The sequence below is a fragment of the Chelonoidis abingdonii genome, chromosome 14, assembly GCF_003597395.2.
Source record: "Chelonoidis abingdonii isolate Lonesome George chromosome 14, CheloAbing_2.0, whole genome shotgun sequence".
In the NCBI taxonomy this organism is placed as follows: domain Eukaryota; kingdom Metazoa; phylum Chordata; order Testudines; family Testudinidae; genus Chelonoidis; species Chelonoidis abingdonii.
In genome coordinates, this window is record NC_133782.1 from 33,085,240 (window position 1) to 33,112,969 (window position 27,730).

The 27,730-nt window shown below is 46.1% G+C and overlaps 1 protein-coding gene across 8 annotated transcripts in view; it reads right to left on the reverse strand.

The window, feature by feature from the left end:
• Nucleotides 1–27,724, reverse strand: part of CEP250 (centrosomal protein 250) — a 138,597-nt gene extending 110,873 nt beyond the window's left edge. For 6 of the 8 annotated variants that reach the window (XM_075072359.1, XM_075072361.1, XM_075072356.1 and 3 more), the window contains exons 1-6: nt 27,593–27,712; nt 26,261–26,446; nt 16,779–16,838; nt 15,951–16,033; nt 14,565–14,730; nt 12,555–12,661 (exon numbers count right to left, since the gene is read on the reverse strand). In XM_075072359.1, coding sequence (XP_074928460.1) covers nt 12,555–12,661; nt 14,565–14,730; nt 15,951–16,033; nt 16,779–16,838; nt 26,261–26,446 — 602 coding nt within the window. In that variant the 5' untranslated portion in view covers nt 27,593–27,712. Of the gene's footprint in view, nt 1–12,554; nt 12,662–14,564; nt 14,731–15,950; nt 16,034–16,778; nt 16,839–26,260; nt 26,447–27,592 lie in introns of all 8 variants that reach the window. The other 2 variants (XM_075072360.1, XM_075072357.1) reach the window with 2 other exon arrangements.
• Nucleotides 27,725–27,730: the final 6 nt, after the last annotated feature.

Here is a 27,730-nt window from a genome sequence, read left to right on the forward strand (position 1 = left end):
TGTGTGCTAGCTGTGATTAGCTGTGAATGCATAGCCTCGGGGACGCTAGATTGCCTCTCCGGTTGCATTCAAAGAGTGAAGTCTAGTCTCGCACCGGCTAACCCAGGAAAGGGGGGGAAGCTGGGAGAGAAGAGAGGGAGACCCAGGGCTCTGGGTCTTGGGGGTCCCCCAGGGGACAGTTGGGGTGACTCGGGGGGCATACTAGGACCCCCAATAGTCCTAGTTGGTGGCAGCGAGAATATCCAAGCTGGTAGTGAGCTTGGGGGAGTTTCAGGTAAGCACCCAGGTCTTGGACGCTAAAGTCCAGATCTGGGACAGGAGGCTATTACCACAAATACCTTGACAATAGCCTATAAGTACCTAAAGAGGGAACAAATATTTAATAATGGGCTCTTCAATCTAGCAGAGAAAGGTATAACACAATTCAGTGGCTGGAAGTTGAAACTAGACAAATTCAGACTGGAAATAAGGTGTACTGTTTTTTTAACTGTGAGAGTAATTAACCATTGAAATAATTTACCAAAGGTCATGGTAGATTCTCCATCACTGACAATTTTTTAAACCGGACTAGATGTTCTTCTAAAATATATGCTCTAGGAATTGTTTTGGGGAAGTTCTCTGGCCTGTGTTATACCACCTGTAGATAACCACGAAGGTCCTTTCTGGCCTTAAAATCTATGAATTATGCTCACAATACCTATCTCCCACCTAACTGCTGACAACATCTATGGCAAGAACCACCCTGTGTCCCACCCATAACATAATCTATACAATGTTGCACTGAAATTGACAGGGTAACTGGTTTGGTGAACAGGGAGAATGCAGTTGACATAATATACCTGGACTTCAGCAAGGCTTTTGACACAGTCCCCAATGACGTTCTGATAAGTAAGCTGGAGAAATGTTGGCTTGGCGGAACTACCATTAAGTGGATACATAATTGGTTAAACAACTGCAAACAAAGAGTAACTATTAATGGAATGATGTCAGATGTGTGGGAGATCTCAAGTGATGTTCCACAAGGATCATTGGGTCCGGTGTTGTTTAACATCTCTATTAATGACCTGGATCTAGGAATAGAGAGCATACTGATCAAATTTGCAAATGACACAAAGCTGGGGGGTTGCCAACACTTTGGAGGGCAGAGCTATAATTCAGAGGGATCTTGATAAATTGGAGAACTGTGCCATAGACAACAAAATGAAATTTAACAAAGACAAATGTAAGGTGCTACACTTAGGGTGGAAAAACCAAATGCACAAATACAGAATGGAAAATAACTGGCTTGGCAGCAGCACTGCTGATAAGGATCTGGGAGTTGTGGTGGATCATAACCTCAACATGAGTCAGCAATATGATGCTGTTGCAAAGAAAGCAAATGCAATTTTAGGTTGCATTAACAGAGGCATAGCTTGCAAATCACAGGAGGTGATAGTACGGCTCCAGATGGTGCTGGTTAGGCCTCAGCTGGAGTACTGGAGTACTGTGTTTAATCTTGGTCACCACTGCATAGAAAGGACGTAGAGAAATTGGAAAGGATCCAGAAGCAAGTGACAAAGATGATCAAAGGGAAGCAATAAAAGCCATATGAGCAAAGGCTGATGGAACTGAGTATGTTTAGTTTTGAAACGAGGAGATTAAGGGGGGATATGATAGAGGTCTTCAAATACTTGAAAGGCTGCCATAAAAAAGATGAAGAAAAGTTGTTCTCTCTTGCCACACAGGACAGAACAAGAGGCAATGGGTTCAAACTACAGCACAGCAGATTTAGACTGAATCTCAGGAAAAGCCTCCTAACTGTAAGAACAGGAGGACAATGGAACAGACTGCCTAGGGAGGTTGCGGGAGCTCCTTCACTGGAGGTTTTCAAAAGAAGGCTGGATAGCACTGTCTTGGATGGTTTAGACATAACAAATCCTGCATCTTTGCAGGGCATTAGATTACATGACCCTTGTGGTCCCTTATAACTCTATGATTTTATGAAATGAAACATACTGGATCTCCCAAGATACACTTCTTTCCTTTGACTACACATATAGTGGTCAAGGAGAGGAGCTCACACTGCTCCAGAGGGGCACTGCTCTTCCAAATTGCTCTAACTAATCCCTCCACCACTCAGTACAGATAGGCCTAGCACAGAGAATGCAGCTGTAATGGCTGCAGATTAACTCCCAGTGGTTACTGTCAGCTCCACAGGGACAGAGTTCAGGTTGCATGCACATGTACCTTATCTCTGTATTTCCTCATTTTCACACGTTTGACGTTTGCTGAATTTCAGAAGGTTATGAGATACCACTGTGCAACCTTAACTCTGCATTACCAACATTTTTTGTCACTGAATTTCCTTACAAACTTTGCCAAACTTTAACCATTTGTGTTGAAATTTTCCATCCCAGGTGTCTGTCTCAGGCTGAATTTTTCAAGAAAACAGTTCAGAGATTTCCGAGTACAAAATTAAGGAAAAAAATTTTTGCCTATGTTAAACAAATTCATAACGCTGTTCTGTAGAAAAGCTCTAGAATAGTGATGGGTAACCTGCGGCCCATCAAGGTAATCCGCTGGAAGGCCGCGAGACAGTGTTTACATTGACTGTCCGCAGGCACAGCCAGCTGTAGCTCCCAGTGGCCGCGGTTTGCTGTTCCCGGCCAATGGAAGCTGTGGGAAGCAGCACAGGCCGGCTGCAGCTTTCTGCAGCTCCCATTGGCCAGGAATGGCAAACCGTGGCCACTGCTAGCTGCAGACGGCCGTGCCTATGGACGGTCAATGTAAACACTGTCTCACAGCCTGACAGCAGATTATCCTGACAGGCCACATGAGGCCCACAGCTTGCCCATCACTGCTCTAGAACCTCCATGACTCTGTAGCAAGGTCTTAGAATTTGGAGGTTACCCTGGGGTCAAAGATGTGCCTTTTGCTTTCCCTGTGAAAAGCTACACAAATGTAAACAAGTTATAACCTCTGGGGGTGGGGGGAACCTCACTTCTCATTCTCTCAGAGACTTGTTAGAGTTTGGCAGCTAAATTCTCAGAAGATTCTATCTGTACTGAGAATGCTTCAGCCAAGGAATGCAGTGACTGAGCAGGACTTTTTTCCATACAATTACTGCTTCAGGGGACCACGGTGGTGCTAGGTAGAGGAACTGGGAGCAAGGAGACAGTTTCTCTTGTGTTCTCAATGCTCCCCCAGCAGGTAGCATGGAAGAATGGAGGATAAGATGGAAGCAGCATGCCTAGGACTGGAATACAGAGGGGTCAGGGGAGCTGAGCCTGCTAGAATACAAGGGGAGTGGAGCGAGTAGATTTGGACAAGGAACCTGATTAGGAAGAATAGACCTGGGAGCTTGGTGTGGGGCAAAGGAGGAGACTGAGAATGACAGGGCAAGGAGAGGGGCTGGAATCAGTGGGACAAGGGTGGAAGATGGATCTGACAAGGAGGTGAGGGTTGTGGAAGGTTGGAACTAGCTTGGCAAGAAGACTAGGGGCACGAAGCCAAAGGGGAGACTGGAACTGGGAGGCAGGATGGGAGCAGAAAAAATCAAATATCAATGAGAAGCCTGGAGAGGAGACTAGGGCTGACTGATCAAGGAGACTAAGGGGGATATGATAGAGGTACATAAAATCATGAGTGATGTTGAGAAAGTGGATAAGGAAAAGTTATTTACTTATTCCCATAATACACGAACTAGGGGTCACCAAATGAAATTAATGGGCAGCAGATTTAAAACAAATAAAAGGAAGTTCTTCTTCACGCAGCGCACAGTCAACTTGTGGAACTCCTTACCTGAGGAGGGATTGTGAGCTGGGACTTGCGAGTGTTAAAAGAGAACTGATAAATTCATGGTGGTTAAGTCCATAAATGGCTATTACCAGGTCCATGGGTAAGGAATGTGTTCCCTAGGCTCTGTTCGTCAGAGGATGGATGGATGCCAGGAGAGAGATCACGTTGATCATTGCCTGTTAGGTTCACTCCCTTGGGCACCTGGCATTGGGTCACTTCAGTGAACCACAAATACGGCTAGATGACCTTTGCTGACCGGCGGCTGTTCTTATTTCTTATGAGGCTGGATGAGATGAGAAATCAGGGTGAGTGGAGACTGAGAGAGAAGGGACACATTAACTAGAAAGACACAGGCAGAAGGTTCTGTATCCACTACAGAATTCTTCCTTCCAGAGCCTGCAATGGAACCCAAGTCCTTCTAGAGTCTTGCCAATCTTCTGTTGTCAGCAAAATATCTGTGAAACCCCTGGCAACAGTGACAGGTTTCAGAGTGGTAGCCATAGTTAGTCTGTGATCAGCAAAACGAATTGAATTGGGCTCTTAGCACTGACCCCACATTGTAAGGCAACTCCCATCTTTTCATGTGCTATAAATATATCTCTGCTTACTGTATTTTCACTCCATGCATCTGATGAACTGGTTTTAGCTTACGGGGACCCAGACAGCAGTGGAAAAAATCGGGTATGGGGTTAGGGGGTAAATTGGAGCTTATATAAGAAAAGAGTCCCAATATCGGGGACTGTCCCTATAAAATCAGACATCTGGTCACCCTAGTTTTAGCGCACGAGCTTTTGCCCAAATACATTATTAGTCTCTAATGGACCACAGGACTCCTCGTTTTTCCCTGGCAAAAGCGTGCCCTTCAGAACCATAAAGGCAAGGGACAGCCCTCCTGTGTACAATACTATAAATCCTCATGGCCAGAGACACCAAAATCCTTTTACCTGTAAAGGGTATAAGAAAGCTTCAGGAACTGGCTGACACCTGACCCAAATGACCAATAAGGGGACAAGATATTTCAAATTCTTGGTAGGGGGCAAGGTCTTTTGTTGTGCTCTATTGTTATTGGGGTTGTTCGTCTTGGGACTAAGAGGGCCAGACATCAATCCAGGCTCTCCAAATCTTTCTGAACCAGTCTCTCATATTTCAAATGTAAGTAACAGCCAGGCAAGGCCTGTGGTCTTATTTTTGTTTTCTCAACTTGTAATGTTCTTTGCTGACAGATTTACCTCTGTTTGCTGTAACTTTGAACCTAAGGCTAGAGGGGTTCCTCTGGGCTATATGAATCTGATTACCCTGAAAAGTATTTTCCATCCTGATTTTACAGAGATGATTTTTACCTTTCTTTCTTTAATTAAAAGCTTTCTTTTTAAGAACCTGGTTGATTTTTCCTTGTTTTAAAATCCAAGGGGATTGGATCTGGACTCACCAGGAACTGATGGGGGAAAGGAGGAGGGATGGTTAAATTCTCCTTGTGTTAAGATCCAAGGGGTTGGATCGGTGTTCACCAGGAACTTGGTGAAAAAGTCTCTCAAAGCTACCCAGGGAGGGGAAGGTTTTGGGAGGAAAGGGGGTGTTCCAGACTGAGGAATCTGGATGGCAGCTTAGATCTGGTTTCGCTGCCGGTAGTTAAGCTTAGAAGTGTTTATGCAGGTCCCCACATCTGTACCCTAAAGTCCAGAGTGGGGGAGGAACCTTGACAGCACCTCATCCCCATCTAGTGTTCAGAGGATGAAAATCTACTATTATGGCCAGTTACTCCATTAGCTCAAATAGTAGAAGTCTGTGCGGTGGACATAAAGATTCCAACCCCATCACGATGCCATGTGACAGAATTTCTCTCTTTTCAGCTTGATTTTTCAGAAACTCAAGAAATTACATATACAAAAATAAATTTAAAAAATTAAGGTTGCAAAATCAAGCACTCAAATGTTAGGAAACATCTGAATTATGGTTGCCCGTGCAAAACTTTAATTCAACCCCCTTGCATATATGAATTATAATACAGTCTTTAATTATGATTACTTATTCCTCTTTCACATACGGATGGCCCACTGGCAGCCATTTAAGACTTTTATCTTCACTATTCACTAAGTGGCCTATGCATTTACTGCAAAGCATCAAAACTCTGCAGTAAATATAAAATTACTAATTTCCTCATGAGTTTTTCTATGGTGCTCTCATCATATTACTTTGGTGTATTACAAACATTAATTAATTGACTTTTGATCCACTTCTGTGAGGTGAGGCAGTATTATTATCCCCATTTTATAGATAAGGAAGTGAGGCACAAAACTGTCAGTTAATCAGAGATGCCTAAAGCCTGATTTTTCAAAAGTTTACAGCACTTTGTATGTTCCAAGCACAGCTCCCATTGACTTCAGCTGCAGCTGAGGGTGCTCGGTACTTTTGCAAAGCAAAACCAAGTGTCTGAAGTCAGGCACCCACAAAGGATTTAGCTGATTATCATATTTGGGGTCAGGAAGGAATTTTCCTCCAGGGCAGATTGGCAGAGGCCCTTGGGGGTTTTCACCTTCCTCTGCAGCGTGGGGCATGGGTCACTTGCTGGAGGATTTTCTGCACCTTTAAGTCTTTAAACCATGATTTGAGGACTTCAATACCTCAGGTTAGGGGTTTATTACAGAAGTAGGTAGGTGAGATTCTGTGGCTTGCGTTGTGCAGGAGGTCAGACTAGATGACCATAAGAACTTCAAGTCTATGAGTCTAAAATAAGGGACATAGAATTAGTGACCATTTGTGAAAAGTCTGGTTTGTGACATGCCCAAAATCCCACAGGAACTCTGTGGAAGAGGCAAGGATAGGATCCATTTGTCCAGAATAGCATGCAACAGTCTTAACCCTGAAACGCTTCATTCTCTTCCTGCATTCACTACACACCTTCAACTTCTACGACAAATGAGGCAGGGCTCCTACAAACAACCTCCTTTAATATACACCCAATTCATTATCACAGCACTGTCCATCCTTGGACTGCATGACATAGGGGCCCTGTAATAAGCCTCTGTCCCAAATCTGGACCTTAGCGTCCAAAATCTGGGTCCTTAGCATGAACCTCCAAGCTTAATTACCAGCTTGGATCTTATCTTGCTGCCACCAATCAGGATTCTGAGTACCTGATAAACTCTCTGGTCTCCCCAAATCTTTCCCTGGGGGACCCCCAAGACTCAGATGCCCTGAGCCTCCAACAAAGGGAAATAACCCACTTCCCTTCCTGCTCTTTACTTCCTCCCAGATGTCCCGCCCGGCACTAGAGATCCCTGCTTCAGCCTGAAAACACGAGAGGACGGTTACCTCCTCCCCTCCTTCGTCTCCCCCCTCCCAGTCTTCCTGAGAGAGACAGTACGCCTGCACAGAGAATCCTATCCCCTTGCCTTAACTAGGAAAAGAAATCCAACAAGTTAAAAGAAAGCTTTATAAGAAAAAAAAAGAAAAGAAAAAACACATGACAGACGCGTGCAGTCAAGATGACAATAACACAGGGCTATTCGTAAAAAGACAATGAAGGACAAGCCTTATCAAAAAGATATCCATTAACATGCCAGCACTCCACACATTAAAGAAAAGACAATAAAACCTATTGCTTTCCCTTGGTACTCCACAACTGGAACAGAAGGTAGAAAGAAGCGTGGAGATAGAAAAAAAAAAAGCTCCTTCCTCAGAGCCAAGAAAAACAACAGGCAGAAAAAGACAAAACACACCCAGAAGCCTCCCTCACTGAAAAATCCGGTTTCTGATTGGCCGCTTGGTCAGTGTGGGTTCCTTTGTAACCCTTACAGGTAAAAGAAACATGTAACCCTCGCTATCGGTATGACAGGCCCGATGGGAAAAATAGTAGGTAAAAAGGTAATTAAGACGGGTATACATAATGCATACCGCACTAGGGTGTTGAATTAACGTTGCACAGCAATAGATTCTGCGTTTTTATTTGAAACCTTCATGTTCTGTTTAAACTAGCTTGATATAGTATGAAAATACGTAGATTCATGCTGCATTCCGAATCCCTGGCCAGTTACTAATTCCCTCTTGGCAAGTGGCACGGATCACTGTTCTCAGTGATTCAACATCCATCATTGTACCAAGTGACAAACAGGCTGCCATAGACGTACAGAATCATTAAGACGGAGAGAGACCACGAGGGGTCATCTAGCCAGCCCCCACGGCAGAACTAAGTATAGCTAAACCATCCGCAGGTGATTGTCTAACCTGCTTTTAAAAATCTCAGATGACAGAGATTCCACAACCTCCCTATGCAATTTATTCCAGTGCTTCACTACTCTGACAGTTAAGAAGTTTTTCCTAATGTCCCACCTAAACCACCCTTGCTGCAATTTAAGCCCATTGCTTCTTGTCCTATCCTCAGAGGTTAACAAGAACAATTTTTTACCCTCCTCCTTGTAACAACTTTTTATGTACTTGAAAACTATTATGCCCCCTCTCAGTCCTCTCTTCTCCAGACTAAACAAACCCAATTTTTTCAGTCTTCTCTCTCACAGATCATGTTTTCTAGACATTTAATCATTTTTGTTGCTCTTCTCTGGACTTTCTCCAATTTGTCCACATCTTTCTGGAAATGTGGTGCCCAGAACTGGACACAACACTCTAGTTGAGGCTGTCTCAGCATGGAGTAGAGCAGAAGAATTATTCCTCATGTCTTACTTACAACGCTCCTGCTAATACATCACAGCTTGTGTTCCACTATGCCCCTCAGATCCCTATCTGCAGTGCTCCTTTCCAGGCAGTCACTTCCCATTTTGTATGTGTACAATTGACTGTTCCTTCCTAAGTGGAGTACTTTGCATTTGTCCTTATTGAATTTTATTCTATTTTCTTCAGACCATTTCTCCAGTTTGTTTAGATCATTTCTGAATTTTAATCCTATCCTCTAAAGCACATGCAACTCCTCCCAGCTTGGTATCATCTGCAAACTTTAAAGCAGGAGTCTCAAACTCAATTTACCTTACGGCCAGTGCCAGTCCTCAAATCCTCCCAGCGGGCCAATAATGTCACTGAAGATGGTGTTCAAAAAAGAAAACATTTATATTGTATTTTTTATTTCAAATTTCTTAGAAATAATAAAATTGTCATATAACTTTATACAATTCTTTGCCTTCCAGAGAGTTTTTAGTGTTTGCCAGACACCTGGCAATGCTTCAGTTCTGTCAGTATGTTGATGTTTGGCCTCCGTGACTGAGCAGTTGAAACATTCAGAAAGGTGTGCATCAGATAGTTGTGTTCGGTATTTTTACTTGTTTATATTCATTGTGGAAAAAAATGACAGAGCCTCATTGCTAAGTCTGCCCGGCAACTAACAATGCTGCCTCCATGGCTGGCTCTGCCCGCCAACTAATGATGATACCTCTGTCCCTCTCCCCCAGCCACTGGGTGCTGCGGGGAGGTGGTGCCTGTACCAGCAGTGTGGTTGCATGGGTCTCTCCTCCGCGGGCTGCAGTGGGGAGGTTCGCAGGCCGCAGATGGCCCCTGGTTCAGGACTTTGAGACCCCTGCTTTAAAGTGTACTCTCTCTGCCATTATCTAAATCACTGATGAAGATATTGAACACACCTGGATCCAGAACCGATCCCTGTGAGACCCCACTCGATATGCCCTTCCAGCTTGACTGTGGACCACTTTTTGGGAATGGTTTTCCAACCAGTTATGCACCAATCTTATAGTAGCTCCATCTAGACTGTATTGTATCTAGGGCCATGAAACTCTTGGAGCTGTCCTAAGTTGTTTTTGGCTCAGCACATATAGTTGGCCATTCTCTAGATCTGGTGTTTGGATTGGGAGTGAAGATTACATCTTTTTCACGGACTAACCCATTCCTTCCTACACTTTGGGGTCTAACACACCTTTACGGTTGGGCCAATTAATCTATTTTATCCTTGGAGGTAAATGGAACTGTCAATTTCCAGATGACTCTGAAGAACTCAAATTACTCTATTAATGGCCTTGTAGAATTGTATCATTTTCTTTTGTCCTCAGCTATTAATTTAGAGACTTCTAAATGCCTTTGTCCAAAGTCTCATTCTCATACGCCTCCAGGTTTACAGACTCCCACTGACATATGGAGCAGGGGATGATAGATGCAGCACTGGTGGCAGAAGTTCAATGCTGAGACTGATTGAAATTTTTTCTTCTAAAGTCTTACACCATGGGTGTGCAGAACACTGAGGTTACCCAGTCTCCACCATGGTTTCTGCAAAGTCTGACTTAGTAAAGCAATTCCAGTTGTCGAGTAGGCAAGCTATTCTTGATTCATAGAGTTTAAGACCAGATAGATCATCTAGTCTGACCTCTTGTACAACACAGGACATTTAAATTTCACCAGCTACCCCAATATTGAGCCAAATAACTTGTGTTGGACTAAAACATAATATCTAGACTGTCTCCCATCAGACAGAGTAGAAATTTCCTCACCATGAAGAATGTATGTTATTTTGTTTTCATAGTTACTGAGCAATGTCTTAAGGAAACAAATGCAAAATTTTCTCTGCTTCAGTTTCAGCTCCTATAGCCAACTGTGGTTCTGGAGCAGAGGTGGGCAAAGTACAACCCATGGGCCACATCTGGTCTGTGGGACTGTCCTGCCCGGCCCCCGAGCTCTTGGCCCAGGAGGCTAGCCCTGACCCCTCCCCTGCTGTCCTCCCTTCCCCGCAGCCTCAGCTCACTCATTCCACCGCTGGCACAGTGCTCTGGGTGGCGAAGCAGTGAGCTCCTGGGACAGAACAGCTGCAGAGCCTGGCCTGAACCAACCCAGTCTCTGTGCTGCTTGGTGGTGGTGGCGTGGCCCGGCTCCAGCCGGGCGGCGTGGCTATAGCGCCGCCAGCCATTCGTGCTCCACGCATAGCGGTAAGGGAGCGGGGGGGGGGGTTGGATAGAGGGCAGGGGAGTTGAGGGGGGTTGGATAAAGCCCAGGCGAAGTTGCGGGGTGGAAGGAGGTTGGATAGGATCGGGGGGGAAGACAGGGGGTTGAATGGGGGCAGGGGTCCCCAGGGGGAAGTCAGGAAGGAGAGGGGGTTGGATGGGGCAGCAGGGGGCAGTCAGGGGCAAGGGTTCCGGGGCAGTCAGGGGACAGGGAGAAGGGGTGGTTGGAAGGGGCAGAGGTCCTGGGGGGGCCATCAGGAATGAGAGGAGGGGTTGGATGGGGCGGCGGGGATCCAGGGGCGGTCAGGAGACAGGGGTATGTGGATGGGGCAGGGGTCTGGTGGGGGAGGGGGCAGATAGGAGGTGGGAGTTGGGCCATGATCCCCTCCCCTAACCGGCCCTCCATACAATTTACAAAACCCGATGCGGCCCTCAGGCCAAAAAGTTTGTCCACCCCTGTTCTGGAGGTACTTTGACTAATTCCAGATACAACCTGCAAGTTAGGCCCATGCACTTTCTGGTTGAAAGGCCAGCATACTAACTCTCTTTTCTCTATATAGGTAACTTGCTGCTTATACAACCCTTATCACCACAGGACGAAGACTATCAAGCCCCAGTTATCTATCAGTATTGACAGTGCTATCACTTAACCTATAATCAATCTTCCTCTTCTGAGAAAGAGTTCGTTGTGGCTGGGCAATTCTGGCAGTAGCTGATGTCCTCAGATATCTTTCCCCTCAGTTACTTTTTAGGTATGGGCATGGGGCAGAAACTACATTGGTGGGTTTTGAACAATGTCCATGTCACAATGGATTAGGACAAAGTTCCTGTGCTGATTCTTTCCCATTTGCATTTCATGCTGTTGAACATTAGGTATTATTTGCACGGGGGTCAGTGGAATTATTTTAATGGCTCCTTCTCCTTCTTTGTGAAAGATCCCAGAAATTGGGATGACTGCTCTTCTATCCTGTGGGCTTTCTCCTATGGGGTTCTGCAGCATCCTATCTTCTCAGCCTTCCTGTTCACAGTGCACGGGGCCGCACAATAAGGAGGATTACTGAACTAATGAGGCTGCAGTGTCCTCAATATGCTTACACCACCCAGCTCTAGGATGCCCAAACCCAGCATTTGGTTCCAAATATGTTTAAGAGGACCTGGTCCTCATCTTTAGTATAGTGTCCCAAGAGATGCTGTGAAAGCCCACCAACTGTGATATTTACAATGATAAAACAGAGACAGTACTAGAAAAACAGATGGAGACAAACAGGTCTGACTATGGACTAGATTAACCCTATGCATCTTTCCTATCTCTAACCTTCATGATTCTGTTAAAGAAACAGAGGAGGGATGAGGAGCGACAGAGGAGGCGGAGAAGGAAATGGGAGCTGCACAAATCAAGCCCTTCTGCGGAAATGACTAAAAGAATTAGATGCCCTTCTCCCATTGACTTTCACTGGGAGTTGGGTGCCTAACTCACCTAGGCCCTTTTGAAAATTCAGGCCTTTCCATGGTCATTGAACAACTGGTGTGTATTTTAGGCATTTTTGAAAGTGAGCAGCTTGACTTTTTGATGAGGCAATTTGAAAATATGACCAGACCTCACTACTGTCCAGTTCATTCCTCCAAGGACTCTTCGCAGTGCTCTGGCAACCCTAACTCTCCTCACCACCATCTCTGCCTGGGACCCCATACCTGAGAATAAGACTCCAAAGGCAACCCAGGTCTTCCAAGGAGAGTGTCAGAACAGGACATAGTTATCTCTTTTATTTCCAATGGTCAGAGGGAGCACTGTGTCCTTTAACTGTAAACCCAGCACCATGGGGCTCAGAACAAGGTGTTAGGGGAAGCACCCATTTTTCCTCAACAGCTCGAGTCCTCATTCCTGCTCACCTGTCAGTTGCAGTCTTCATCTCCAGGAAGTGACGGCGGAAGGTCACCACCTGCCGCCACAGGCTGAGAAGTCGATCATGTTCACACCTCAAGTACCCCTCAAAGAACTAAATGTGCAGAGACAAAAGCAAATAGCAGCTCAGCCACATGGTGTTGATCCCCTGCACACCACTCACACCATATGAGGTGCCCTTTTCTCCCAGCAGGGAGAGAGTCACCACCTCAGACACAAAGAAGTTTTTTGATAGCAGTCCCAGCCGAAAGGCCAAAGATGTACTCTGAGCACCCTTCCTAGGGCCACCACCTGAGCACAACTAATAACAGGCCCAAATCCCAGCCACCATGGTGATTAACAAAATAGTCACTTAACAATCCTGTCTCACCCCGCAGAGCCAGTCTTGACAGATGTTGATGAATATCTGCTGGCAGCATATATATTTATATAATATTAATAATATGTATTATCCACACTATATAGATATATATTAGTATGCATGAAGCACCAATATTGTAACAGTGATGTAGCCGAAACTGGACTATTCCATAAACCCAGTCACTTATTCTAAGCATTCCAGAACGCCTTGCATTTGCTGAAGTAAACATTTTAAATAAGCAGACACGAAACTTGTCAAAATCAAGATATATTCATTCTATGTCTTAGTATAAGCTAGGTGTTAGGAGGCCTCTCTTCCACCCCCTCCACTGGTTCATGTCATGCACACAGAAAGCAGAAGCCCAAAGTCCAGACAATGCAATGTTTATTGGGTTTAGTTTCAAGCAAGCATATCCATAGCTCTACACGCCAGCAGAGTCTGTTTCCCAGTATTCCGTTCCCAGCACTGATACGGCAGAGCCTTTACCTGTGTCCCCTTTCCCAGCACCTGTCTCTTAAAAGGGGGTCTGTTAACATTCCTTCTGACTCTCCTGTAGTGCCAAATTATCTTTAACCACCCCTAATTCTAATTTACAATCCTCCAGTTGCCTTTGCTGGAGTAGCACCAAACTTGAAAGATTACTGGCAGCCTTCCATAATGCTGCCTTTACTTCAAACCTCTTACAAGTGGACTTAATTGCCTCATTTCCTTGGAAGGCATCCTTCCCCCATGGGCATGTACCTCATTCCATTTACCAAAGAGGGTGGACTTCTCAGCAAGCCCCCATCTCTCTGGGTTCCCTAACACAAGGGATGTACTTTCATGGATCAGTACTTGGAACACTAGTATCAAAACAAAGATGAGGAAGGAACAGAACAACAAATTAGGAAACTGAGACAAATTGACAGAATGGATTTTAGTGACATGTAAAGAGATGTGTAGTTGTAAAATCATATAATACAAGCTGAAATGTGTAACTTAGGGAGCACACCTTCTGCATAAGGTGAATGTAACATCGCTGCATGGGACTGCTCTTTGGAGACTGGTATTGTGTAGAACCCTTTTTCCGCACCATATTAATAAACCTGAGTGACACTGGCCTCAAGTATATTTTATAACAAAATAATGAACCAAAGTGTGGTCAAGCAACTGAGTATATAATTTATCAACAGGACAGAAACAAATTCCTCAGAATCAGGGGTGAGGCACACTGGAGTAGGGAAACCTGTGATGCTGCTGCCAGGGCTTCACCAGTTCTGGAGATACACAGTCCTCCAGTCTATAAATCACTGATCCAGCATCTTGTCCAAGTGTAAATGCAAAACTAACTCCAACAAGGCAATAACCCAGCGTAACCTCAGTGTTCAGCACAGATAGGGCTCAGGTCCCAATGCTCCCCAAGTCCCAGCATTCACAATGATCTCGCTAATATTTGCCCCCACCAGCAGCACAGCCTTGCCTCATCAGCATCTTCCACCAATACAATCTGATCCCCTCCACTCCGCTAGCCAACATCAATCCATACCCAAAACTGCAAAAACTTCCACAAATGGTCCTGGTTGGAGGAAGAGAGAACCTCACTGTTTCTCTCTCCCCTGTCTTGCATCTTGTTCACTGCTCCTCACCCCAACCCTACCTCACGTTCAGTGCGCCAATTGCTCTCCTTGAGCTCCAGTTCGTCCCGGGCCCTTGTCCAATCAACTGTCAGTTTTCGCACATCCTCTCTAAGGGCTGTATTCACCTCATTTGCCTTGCCCAGGTGCTCCCGGAGCAGAGTGTTCACTTCAGCTAGATTCTCACATCTGGGGAGGGGAGAGAACAGTGATGAGCACACCCAGTAAATAGCACCAGAGTTGTGACTATGAAATCACCTGGGGATCAGAGAGTAACATCCCCGGGGCTACACTCTTGGATTCCACCACCACCATGTAGCTGAATTCCCTGAGTCATGACTGTCTCTCCAGGCTGAGAGGTGGCATGACGTCCCTTCAGGATCTCCTGAGCCCCCTGTCATTGCTAACTCCTTGCCCCGCACATCTACATTATGCCCTCACTTTCCCACCTGCAAAATTCATCCTTTCCTCTCTACCCCCACTGCCAAGATACAAATCCACACTCTCAATTTCTTGTCTCAATGACTGCAGCCTTCTCCTCTCCAGCTTACACCACTCCCCTCTCTCCACATTTTAGTTTATTCTGTCTTCCTGCTCTCACCATCTCTCTTCACTCTTGTATCTCTGCAGTGACTTCTGCATGAAGTTCGAGTTTCTTTGCCCATGCAAAGCTTTCTATTACTCTGCCCCTACCAACATTCCTGCCCTCTTCCTAGAACCACTTGTGCTCCAAACCAGGATGAGGACTGCAGTCAACAACTCAGCCCCTCTGACACATGGAATTATTCCACACAAGGGTAAAGAACACAGGGACAGAGCTTTCTTGGAGGTCAGTTTAAAATTGTGGAATGAACTTCCATAGGCTCCAAAAACCAACATAGGCCTCATCCCTTTCTACTCCAAGTACCAGGCACACTTCTCCCACTTGCCCTCACTGAGAACACACACAGCACAACACATAAATATGAGGTCTTTTAAAATCCAAACACAACATTTTCCAAGGGGAGAGGAGGAGGGAAAGGAAAGGAAAGGAGAGAGTGTAATAGAGGCTAGCCACACTGCCAAATGCACTACTAGGAGGCACCCAGACAACGCAGTGTTAGACATAGCATAAGAACCTGAACAGAACAGAAACCACATCCATTCCACGAAGCACTCAAGATAATAGGCTTGATTTTCAGTCTGAAGTTATGACCTGTTATTCATTTGGCACTGTCCACCACCATATCCCACTACGCTGTTCACACTTATGGCATCACACAATGCAGTCATAATACTTCTCCATTCAGGGTTATCTGCCCAGTTGCCCCCCTAGGCTGAGCAAGCAGCACTGCTGGAATTTTCCCATCTCTCCACACATCATTCTGGGATATCCAGAAAACCCAGAATAATATGGTTTTTCCTCTCACCTCTGCTGCTCCTCCTCCAACTGGACCAGAGCCCTCTCCAGGCTGTGCTCCTCCTTGGCTTCCCACCTGTGTGAAACGGGCCCCTTAGAGAGACAGAGAGAGGACTTAATCAAACCATCTCAGCCCTTTGTGTTCCTCCTTCGTCCCTATGCTCTCTCAGCACCACAGATTTTGTGGCTGCTACCATGACACAATAATGCAATCGCTGAACAGAATGGGACACAGGCCGAGTGTGGCTCCACGTTCCTTACAGTTCCTGTTCCTTTGTGCAGTACACAACCCACTAGCCTGTGCTAGAACTGGAGCACTGTGGCGGCAGATGGTGCTGTTGGTGAGGAATGCTCACTTGGGCTTGGGCCCAGGAACATGCATTCTCTGGTTCTTTCCCTTTTTGCCTTCTAATTCTGCTCTCCGCGATACAGGAGAAGTAACCAAAGTGAGCCACATGTTGAACATCTAAATGTCATACCCTTCAAATGCCCTATGCTGTGATCAATCCCTATTCAGAGACAGGAGAGCTAGATCAGTCAGCTAGCCCACACCAGGCTGTGGACGGAGGGACCCAAAACAATATTATACAACCATGTTTAACCTAACTGTTCCTTTAAAAAATTAACACCTGATTGTTAGGATTTTTGGAAATGGTACCTGAAGAAGCCAGTCTGGTGGTGGAGATGGAACAAGGCAGTGGAAGGAGAGAGAGACAGTGTCTTTTAAACTTCAATGTCAATAGAAACATATTTCCCTCTGTTTTTCCTTTTTGGCTCTTATAACAACATTAACTCGCTCTGCACCTACTGTCCTCAGTGAGCTACCTGAACAACTCACCCCCCTTTCCGTTTCCAGCCTCTGTTGCAGCTCCCGACACCAACTCCGGTACTGCAGCACCTGGACAAGAAGGGAGACTCAGTAAGAGCCACTGATGCATGCAAGAGTACTGGCACTTCATGCAATCACATGAAAAACAAATTCCTGCCTACCTAAGATTCTATGACTATGCACAGTAGATTTCACAGTAACATTAACATGATCAGCAAGAAATTGTTAACCACATGCAAGAGTTTAAATTAGCTCACCATAATGAAAGAATGAATCTTAGGCCTGGACTACAGTGAGGGGGAAGAATCAATCTAAGTTACGGAACTTCAGCTACGTGAATGGCATAGCTGAAGTCGACGTACTTAGATCTACTTACTGCAGTAAGCAGACGGTTGACACTCTCCTGTTGACTCCGCCTGCATCTCTTGCGCTGGTGGAGTACCGGACTCCATGGGGGAGCGCTCAGCAGTTGATTTATCGTGTCTAGACTAGACGCGATAAATTGACCCCTCACTGGATCGATCATTGCCCGACGATCCAGTGGATAATGTAGACAAGCTCATAGAATCGTAGGACTGGAAGTAGGGTTGCCAACTTTCTAACCACACAAAACCAAAAGCCCTAGCCCCACCCCTTCTCCGAGGCCCCGCTCCTTCCCCAAGGCCCTGCCTCCTGCTCACTATATTCTCCCTCCCTCGGTGGCTCACTCTCGCCCACCTTCACTCACTTTCACTGAGCTGGGGCACGGGGTTCAGATGTGGGTTCCAGAGTGGGGCCAGAAATGAGTTCAGGGTGTGGGAGGGGGCTCTGGGCTGGGCAGGGGGTGAGGGCTCCATTTGGGATTGCGGGCTCTGGAGTGGGGCTAGGGATGAGTGGTTCAGGGTGCAGGAGGGGGCTGCGGGTTGAGTCAAGGGGTTCAGGTGCACGGGGGATGAGGGCTCTGTTGGGGGCTGTGGGGTCGGGCCACAGATGAGGGATTTGGGATGCAGGAGGGGGCTCCAGGTTTGGGGGGGCTCAGGGCTGAGGCAGGGTGTTGGGGCTCAGGGTTGGGGCACAGGCTTACCTCCAGTGGCTCCCGGTTAGTGGCACAGCTTGGGGGCTCCTTGCCTGTCCCGACTCCGCACTGCGCCCAGCTCCTAGGTGAGTCTGCGCACTGTTCTCGCCTGCAGGTTCTGCCCCCGCAGTTCCCATTGGCCATGGTTCCCAGCCAATGGGAATGCAGAGCTGGTGCTCAGGGTGGGGGTATGTGCATGCAGCCACCTGGACCCCACACCGAGGAGCCAGAGCTGCTGGCCGCTTCCGGGGTGCAACATGGAGCCAGGATAGGTAGGGACTAGCCGACTTTTAACGGCCCAGTTGGCGGTGCTGACCAGAGCCACCAGGGTCCCTTTTCAATCAGGTTTTCCAATCAAAAACCAGACACCTGGTCACCCTAACTGGAACGGACATCAAGAGGTAATCTAGTCCAGTCCCCTGCACTCAAGGCAGGACTAAGTATTATCTAGACCATCCCTGAAAGGTGTTTGTCTAATCGGCCCTTAAAAATCTCCAGTGATGGAGATTCCACAACCAGGGCAAACTTGCGCCAAGGGCTAACGGAGTTTCGCAAGGGAGTTTAGAAGGGGAGTGGGAAGGGGGCAAGGTTCACTTGCCATTCTTTAAAACCTGTAAACTAAACTATATTCAAAGCTTCTTGATTTAAACAATACCCTTTCATTAACTAGGTAGCTGTAGGAGAGAAAGCAGGCAGAAGCCCAGCAGCAGAGTGGGAGCTACCCAGTTTATTGTGCTGAGTGCAGCATGTATGATTACCTGCCATGTGGGCAGGTGGCATATGTGTGCATTGGGTGCAAGGATCTCCTGGCCCTCAGAGACCACATATGGGCTTTGGAGGCCAGGGTGGCAGATCTGGAGGAGCTAAGAGAGGCAGAGAGGTATGTTGATGAGGCTTTCTGGGACACTGTAGAATGTCCCACCTCTGGTTAGACAACCCCTGCACTGTTGAGGAGGATGAAAGGTCCATGGAAGTAGAGCAGTCAACAGGAGCAGAGGGAAACCTTCCCATAGTTGGGACCCTCCTTCCAGATGGTGTTGGGGTTTCTTGTCGCACTGAGGTTACCTCTCCGGGGGAGGGAACTCCAGTCACTAGGAAAAGGCAGGTGTTAGTAATGGGAGATTCGATCATTAAAAATGCAGATAGCTGGGTTTGTGATGACCGGGAGAACCATATGGTGACTTGCCTGCCTGGTGCGAAGGTAGCGGATCTCTCGAGGCATCTAGACAGACTTATGTGTAGTGCTGGGGAGGAGCCAGTGGTCGTGGTACATGTAGGTACCAAAGACATAGGGAAGGGTAGGAGAGATGTCCTGGAAGCCAAATTTAGGCTGCTAGGGAAGAGACTGAAATCCAGGACCTCTATGGTGGCATTCTCAGAAATGCTCCCAGTTCCACGCGCAGGGCCAGGTAGGCAGGCAGAGCTTCAGAGTCTCAATGCGTGGATGAGACGATGGTGTAGAGAGGAGGGGTTTACGTTCATTAGGAACTGGGGAAACTTTTGGGATGGGGGGAGCCTATACAGGAGAGATGGGCTCCACCTAAACCAAAGTGGAACCAGACTCCTGGCACTTAACATTAAAAAGGTTGCAGAGCAGTTTTTAAACTAAGAGATGGGAGAAAGCCGACTGCTGCAGAGCAGCATGTGGATCAGACAGAGACTTCTCTTAGAGGAGCGTCTATTGATAGATATTATCTAGGTTTTAGTCAGGAGGAAAGGATGGAAGAGGATAATCTAAGGGCTAGATCAGATGAGAAACATTCACATAAAAAAGAATCGGACACATCAGAAAAGGGCAGACAGATAAACAGGGACAAGTTTTTTAAAGTGCTTGTATATAAATGCTAGAAGTCTAAATAATAAGATGGGTGAACTAGAGTGCCTCGTGATAAAGGAGGATATTGATATAACAGCCATCACAGAAACCTGGTGGACTGAAAACAATCAATGGGACACAATCATTCCGTGGTAAAAAATATATCGGAAGGACAGAACAGGTTGTGCCGGGGGGAGGGAGGAGGAGTGGCAATATATGTGAAAGAAAATGTAGAATCAAATGAAGTAAAAATCTTAAGCGAATCCACAGGTTTCATAGAATCTCTATGGATAGTAATTTCATGCTCTAATAAGAATATAACAGTAGGGATCTATTATCGACCACCTGACCAGGACAGTGATAGTGATGATGAAATGCTAAGGGAGATTAGATAGGCTATCAAAATTAAGAACTCAGTAATAGTGGGGGATTTCAATTATCCTCATATTGACTGGGATATTTTAATTGACTGCTTCTTGAAGCAGTTGATACAGGAACCCACAAGGGCAATTCTCGATTTAGTCCTGAATGGAGCGCAGGAGCTGGTCCAAGAGGTAACTATAACATGCCCGCTTGGAAATAGTGACCATAATATAACAACATTTAACTCCTTGTGGTGGGAAGAACCCCTCAACAGCCCAACACTGTGGCATTTAATTTCAAAAAGGGGAACTATGCAAAAATGAGGGAGTTAGTTAAACAGAAATTAAAAGGTACAGTGACTAAAGTGAAATCCCTGCAAGCTGCATGGATGCTTTTCAAAGACACGATAATAGGGACCCAACTTAAATGTATACCCCAAATTAAAAAACACAGTAAAAGAACTAAAAAAAGAGCCACTGTCGCTTAACAACCATGTAAAAGAAGCAGTGGGAGATAAAAAGATACCTTTTAAAAAGTGGAAAACAAATCCTACTGATGTAAACAGAAAGGAACATAAACACTGCCTAATTAAGTGTAAAAGTGTAATAAGAAAAGCCAAAGAGGAGTTTGAAGAATGGCTAGCCAAAAACTCAAAAGGTAATAAAATGTTTTTTAAGTACATCAGAAGCAGGAAGCCTGCTAAACAATCAGTGGGGACCCTGGACGATCGAGATACAAAAGGAGCGCTTAAAGCAGATAAAGTCATTGCGGAGAAACTAAATGGGTTCTTTGCTTCAGTCTTCACAGCTGAGGATGTTAGGGAGATTCCCAAACCTGAACCGGCTTTTGTAGGTGACAAATCGAAGGAATTGTCACACACAGCAGTGTCACTAGAGGAGATTTTGGAAACGGATAAACTTAACAGTAACAAGTCACAAGGACCAGATGGCATTCACCTAAGAGTTCTGAAAGAACTCAAATGTGAAGTTGCTGAACTATTAACTACGGTTTGTAACCTGTCCTTTAAAACACTTCTGTAACCAATGACTGGAAGACAGCTAATGTAATGCCAATATTTTAAAAAGTCTCTAGAGGTGATCCCAGCAATTACAGACGGGTAAGTCTAGCGTCCGTACCGGGTAAATTAGTTGAAACAATAGTAAAGAATAAAATTGTCAGACACATAGAAGAACATAAATTGTTGGGCAAAAGTCAACATGGTCTCTGTAAAGGGAAATCGTGTCTTACTAATCTATTAGAGTTCTTTGAAGGGGTCACAGCAAACAGTGTGGGACAAGGGGGATCCAGTCGACAACAGTGGTACTTAGATTTACCAAGAAAGCTTGACAAGGTCCCTCACCAAGCTCTTACGTAAATTAAGTTGTCATGGGAATAAGAGGGAAGGTCCTTTCCATGGACTGAGAACTGTTAAAAGACAGTGAACAAAAGGCGTAGGAATAAATGGTAAATTCTCAGAATGAGAGAGGGGTAACAAGTGGTGTCCCCCAAGGGGTCAGTACCTAGGACAATCCTATTCAACTTATTCATAAAGTGATCTGGAGAAAGGGGTAAACAGTGAGATGGCGAAAGTTGTAGAGATACTAAACTGCTCAAGATAGTTAAAGAAAAAGCAGGACTGTGAAGAACTTCAAAAGATCTCACAAAACTAAGTGTGATTGGCACAAAAGGCAAATGAAATTTAATGTGGAGAAATGTAAAGTAATGCACATTGGAAGAAATAACCCCAACTATACATAACAATATTAATGGGGGCAATTTAGCTACAACAAATCAGGAAAAGATTTCGGAAGTCATTGTGGATAGTTCTCTCGAAGAACGTCCACGCAGTGTGCAGCGGCAAGTCAAAATAAAGCCAATACAGAATGTTAGGATCATTAAAAAGGGAAAAGAAACATAAAGACAAAAAGTATCTTATTGCCCTTGTATAAATTCATGTATCACTCACATCTTGAATACTGGCATACAGATGTGTGTCCGCTCATCAAAAAAATATACTGCATTAGAAAAGGTTCAGAGAAGGACAACTAAATTACTTAGGGGTTTGGAAACAGGTCCGCATATAAGGAGAGATTTACGAGGTTAGGACTTTATCAGCCTTGGAAAAGAAGGAGGAACTAAGGGGGGATATGATAGTGGTAATATAAGGCCATTTTTTTTTTCTTAATGCATGAGTATGTAGAGAAAATAACAAGGAACCGTTACTTACTTGTTCCCATAATACAATAACTAGGGGTCACCAAATGAAATTATGGGCAGCAGGGTTAAAAACAAATAAAAGGAAGTTCTTCACGCAGTGCACAGTCAACTTGTGGAACTCCTTGCCTGAGGAGGTTGTGAAAGCTAGGACTATAACAGCGTTTAAAAGAGAACTGGATAAATTCATAGAGGTTAAGTCTGTTAATGAATATTAGCCAGGACAGGTAAGGAATGGTGTCCCTAGCCTCTGTTTATCAGAGGGTGGAGATGGATGACAGGAGAGAGATCACTTGATCATTGCCTGTTGGGTTCACTCCCTCTGGGGAACCTGGCATTGGCCACTTTCAGTAGACAGGATACTGGGCTAGATGGACCTTTGGTCTGACCCAGTACGGCCATTCTTATGTTCCCCCTGGGCAATTTATTCCAGTGCTTAACCACCCTGACAGGAAGTTTTTCCTAATGTCCAAAGTAAACCACCTTGCTGCAATTTAAGTCCATTGTGTATTGTTCTATCCTCAGAGATTAACAAGAACCTTTCTGCAGTACTCCATCCTAGGCAATGATTTCCCATTTTGTGTGCGCACAATTGACTGTTCTTCCGTCCTAAGTGGAGTAATTTGCATTTATCCTCATGGAATTTCATCCTATTTTCTTCAGACCATTTCTCCAGATCACTTTGAATTTTAATCCTATCCTCCCTCTCAAACTGGTAATATCTGCAAACTTTACAAGTGTACTCTCTATGCCATTATCTATCATAAATCACTGATGAAGATATTGAGCAGAAGTGGACCCAGAACTGATCCCTGCAGGAACCCACTTGGTATGCCCTTCCAGCTTGACTGTAAACCACCGATAACCAAGGCTGCGTGTCTCTCATGGAGGTCATAGATTCCATGACTTTCCGTGACCTCTGTGACTTCTGCAGCAGCCGGTGTGCCTGGCTGAGGGGCTGCCCAAACACTTAGGCAGCAGCAGGGCCAACAGCAGTTTGGGTGTGGGAGGCAGATCAGGGCTGAGGCAGCAGGTTGGAGTGTGGGGCAGTGCTCACCTGGTGAGGAGGCTCCCCGGAAGTGCCCGGCATGACCCTGCAACTCCTGACCTATGCGGAGGGGCCAGGGGGCCCTGTGCGCTGTCCCTGCTTGCAGGCATCGCCCCCACAGCTCCCAATGGCTGCAGTTCCTGGCCAATTGGAACTGTGGAACCAGAACTCAGCGGGGGCAACTTGTGGAGCCCCCGTGGCATTCCCTCCCTCTAGGAGCTGCAGGGACATGCAGAGACAGGTAAGGAGCCTACTAAACCCGTCAACCCCTATTTCCACTTGAGCCTCCGTCTCAGCACCAGCCAGTGTCCTAGGCCCTGTGCCGCCACCCAGCCCCCTAGCGCCAGCAGGGATCCCAGGCAGCACACAACCAGCTGCTTCTCCCCTCCAAGCACCAGCGGGGGTCCAAGGCCACCCGCCCCCAGCACCCGCAGTGCCCCCAGACTGCCGTCCCCCACCCCCCCAGAGCACCCAGGAGACCCAGCCCAAGTTTTAGTTATGGGTAAACAGTACAAGTCATGGACAGGTCATGGGCCGTGAATTTTTGTTTATGGCCCATGATCTGTCCATTACTTTTACTAAAAAGACCTGTGACTAAAATGTAGCCTTACTGATAACTACTCTCTGGGAACAGTTATGCACACTCTTTTCCAACCAGTTATGCATCCACCTTATACTAGCTCCATCTTAGGTTGTATTTTCCTAGTTTGTTTATAAGAAGGTCATGACGGTATCAAAAGCCTTACTAAAGTGAAGACATATCACATCTATCACTTCCCCTCATCCACAAGGCTTGTTCCCTTTCAAAGAAAACTATTAGGTTGGCTTGACACAATTTGTTCTTGACAAATCCATGCTGATTGTTATTTATCATCTTATTTTCTAGGTGTTTGCAAATTGATTGCTTAATTATTTGCTCCATTATCTCTCCAGGCACTGAAGATGGGCTCCATTCTCAGACACATTCAGCTTACCAAAAAGTAATGGTGGGATTGAGGAGAGCAAGAGAGAACTGAATAGCAGTGAAATAATGCCCACATACCTACCAAACTACAGTCAATTCAGCTGATAGCTAAAAAACCATCCCAAAACCTAGAAAAACCACTGAGCACAAAACCCTATGAAATCCCAGCAATATTATATACAGGAATTAAACTCCAAAAAGTATACAAAGCAAACCTACAGATCCCCACTACAGCAAACTTAATACAACACACTAAATTATAATTAACAGCATGAGTGATGCCAGTCACCTACATGGACCTAACGATAGAGAAGTAAATAAATGTAGCCACACAACCAGAAAAAGTACACACCATAGAGAGAAAAAAAGGGGAGAAAAGAGCAACAGAAAAGGTTATAAATATAATATTTTGATATATTTCAAAATATTATTGAAAGGATTAAGAAAACTGTCTTAAAAACCACAGAGACCCCTGAGCAGCAACCTATACAATTCTGAAGGAACAACAAACATTTTTATGTGGAAGGATTGTCAAAATTTGATGAGGCAATAGACAGAAACCCTCCTGGACTATCTGGATGAAATATACTTATCACCTATTTTTTATTATTAGTGTCATTTGTTCTCCAATAAATGCCCATAATGTGCTAGCTGCTATCCAAGCATACAGGACATTATTCTTATAAATCTGCACAAAAGAGTTCACAGTTAAATTCTTCAATTTCTGGGGTATTAATCAGTGGGAGTGGTGCCTATAAATATCCATGTTTAACCTTCCCCCTAGTAGCTTCCTCTCAGGTATTCATTTCAATAGCATCAGTTTTTTTTTCATATCTGCACCTTAAGAACACACCTTTTTCATATCTGCATCCCACAAAACAAGGTAGCAGCAATGAGGGTATTAAGATGTTCACAGATTATACTCTCATTTGGAGTGCCCCAGAACAAGAACTCATGTCAGACTTGTACAAGTTCTGCAGATTGCTAGAGACAATGGACTGAAACTGAATAAAGCAAAATGCTAATTACAGAAAAAAGAATTGTTGAATTTGGAGGAATTTCTCTCAGAAAATTGGGTTGCCAGATCCTGCAAAAATATAAGTTATCCAGAGAAAGCTCAACTACAGAAGACCACATCAAAGCAGACAATCTTAAAACATACAGCTATTTTTGTCATATCAGGTATCCCTAAAATAGAGCGGGCGGACAATGGCCTCAGTTTGTTAGTAAAGATTTTAAGACCTTCACATCAGATTATGGAATTGAACATTTTACCTCCAGTCCTAAATATCCACCGAGTAATGAATGGACTGGCAGAATGTGGAGTTAAAATTGTTAAGTTGCTAAAAAAGGCTAGAAATGCAACGGACCCACTTATTGCCTTTTTTAACTACATGGCAACACTGTAGGCTCCACTGCTGGCTCAATTTCCCCTTCCTTGTTACCCACACCACTCTATAGCTCCCACAGCCCTAGCTACTCCTTTCCCCATCTTCACTTCTACCTCCCCTCCACTATCCAACACCACCGTCTACACACACTCACAGTCCTCTTTGCCCTGCTGCACCCAATCCCTAAGATAGGTGTGGTCCTAGCCTCCATAATGACAGATTTTGTGAAAGTCACCTTCAAATTCTTCAGCATTCGTGAGCAGGCTGCAGAGGCTTTCAAGCAAACATCAGGGCTGCCAGCACAACAGATAGTGGGGCTCTTATTTTCCCTGCTCCTCTTTCCCTCTACGTTGCTTCCTACTTCCCTTTCCTTCTTAGTGATTTTGTTTTCATTTCTTCCCCCTTTATCTTTTTTCTGCCATGTTTGCTCTTCTCTACCCTACCTTTCTGCCTCTCTCTTTTGTAAATATGTAAAAAGACTGCAGAAGGAAATTAGCTGTCAGTTATAGTTATGCTCCTCACTCCTGACCCAAAGCACCCCTTTCTCTTCCACTCCTGGTCCTTCCACATCTCAGCCAATGTCTTTCACTCCTGATCTGTGGCTCCCTGTTACGATGCTCACGGTTATACTTTTGCTTTACCTTTGCTTGTAGCTTCTGTACAAGCACTGCCTGCCTATGCTGTGCCTCTTGGGAGCTCTGCAGCTTGCGTTGATAGGATGCCTGACTTTCCACCATCTGTTGACGAAGTGTCACTATCTGCTCCTCGGGCAGTAAGGACAATGTCTGCAGTTTCATGCTGCTCACCTCCTGGTCTCCTGCCTCCATCTGAGGATCAAAGAATGGTATAATGGTAATACAGGAAGAGGATAATGGCCTTGCAGTAAGTCAGAAGCCTAGGCTGTTGTCAGAAGCAGGGAAGAGGATGAAGAAGACTGAAACTAATTAGATCTGCCTGCCCACTGGGTCTGGCTGTGACTCTAGCAAGACATCCATAGTATCCAATCAGCAGGCTCCTGCACTGGAATAAGCTGAATGGAGCAAGCTACAGTGTCTGGTCCAGTCTATGTGAAGAAGCAGCATGCCCCGGAATAGCCTGGCACCTGATCTGGACCAGAGGTTCACCAGTATTTAGCAGCAAGATTACTCTAGGAGTAGGAGAAAGACCTATGGGCGGCAGCACAAGGTGCAGCCTTCTCACAGCCACTGTCAAATGTCCTGCAGAAAACTCCAGTCCTGAGAGCAGCTCCCAAACATATCACCAGCTCCTCACTAGGTCTATGCAAGTGAGGGAGTGAAAGAGCCAGATAGAAGCGGGTGTGGGCAGCCCTGGACAGCACATCTCCCGCCTCTGACACCCACCTGGCCCCTTGGTGCATCTTCTGTCTCTGTCGACCCCCGGCGTGTCTCCTGCCACCATCACCCCCACCACGTCTCCTGCCTCTGTCCCCCCCCAACGCATCTCCCGCCACTGTCACCCTCCTGACCCACCGTTGCAGCCCCACCCCACCACTGTCACACCCACACACCCAGCACGTCTCCAGGTACTGTCAACCCCACCGCACGTCTCCCGCCTCTGTCACCCATCTGGCCTCTTGGTGCATCTCCTGCCTCTGTCGACCCCCCGGCCTGTCTCCTGCCACTGTCACCCTCCTGCCACTCTCACACTGTCACTGCCACATCTCCCGCCTCTGTCCCACTCCCCTGATGGATCTCCCACCCCCGTCATTCTCCCGACCCACACCGCTGTCACACACCCCCACCCCCCCACCCGGCACGTCTCCAGGCACTGTCAACCCCCCGCACGTCTCTGGCCACTATCAACCTCCCCGCTACCCCAAGGCATCTCCGGCCACTGTCACCCACCCTCTCAGCCTGTCTCTCTGGCCACTGTCACCCCTCCCGCCGGCTGCCGCAGCGCCTCTGGCCACTGTCACCCCTCCCGCCGGCGCGTCTCCGGCCACAGTCACTCACCTCGCGCCCCAGCGCGTCTCCCGCCTCTTTCACCCAGCCGGCCCCACAGCGCCGCTCTCGAGTCCCGCCCCTGGCCGCTCTGCGCCCCGGGGTCGGCTCGGGGAGGCCCCAGGAGCGTCGGGCCGCGCGCTCAGGGCC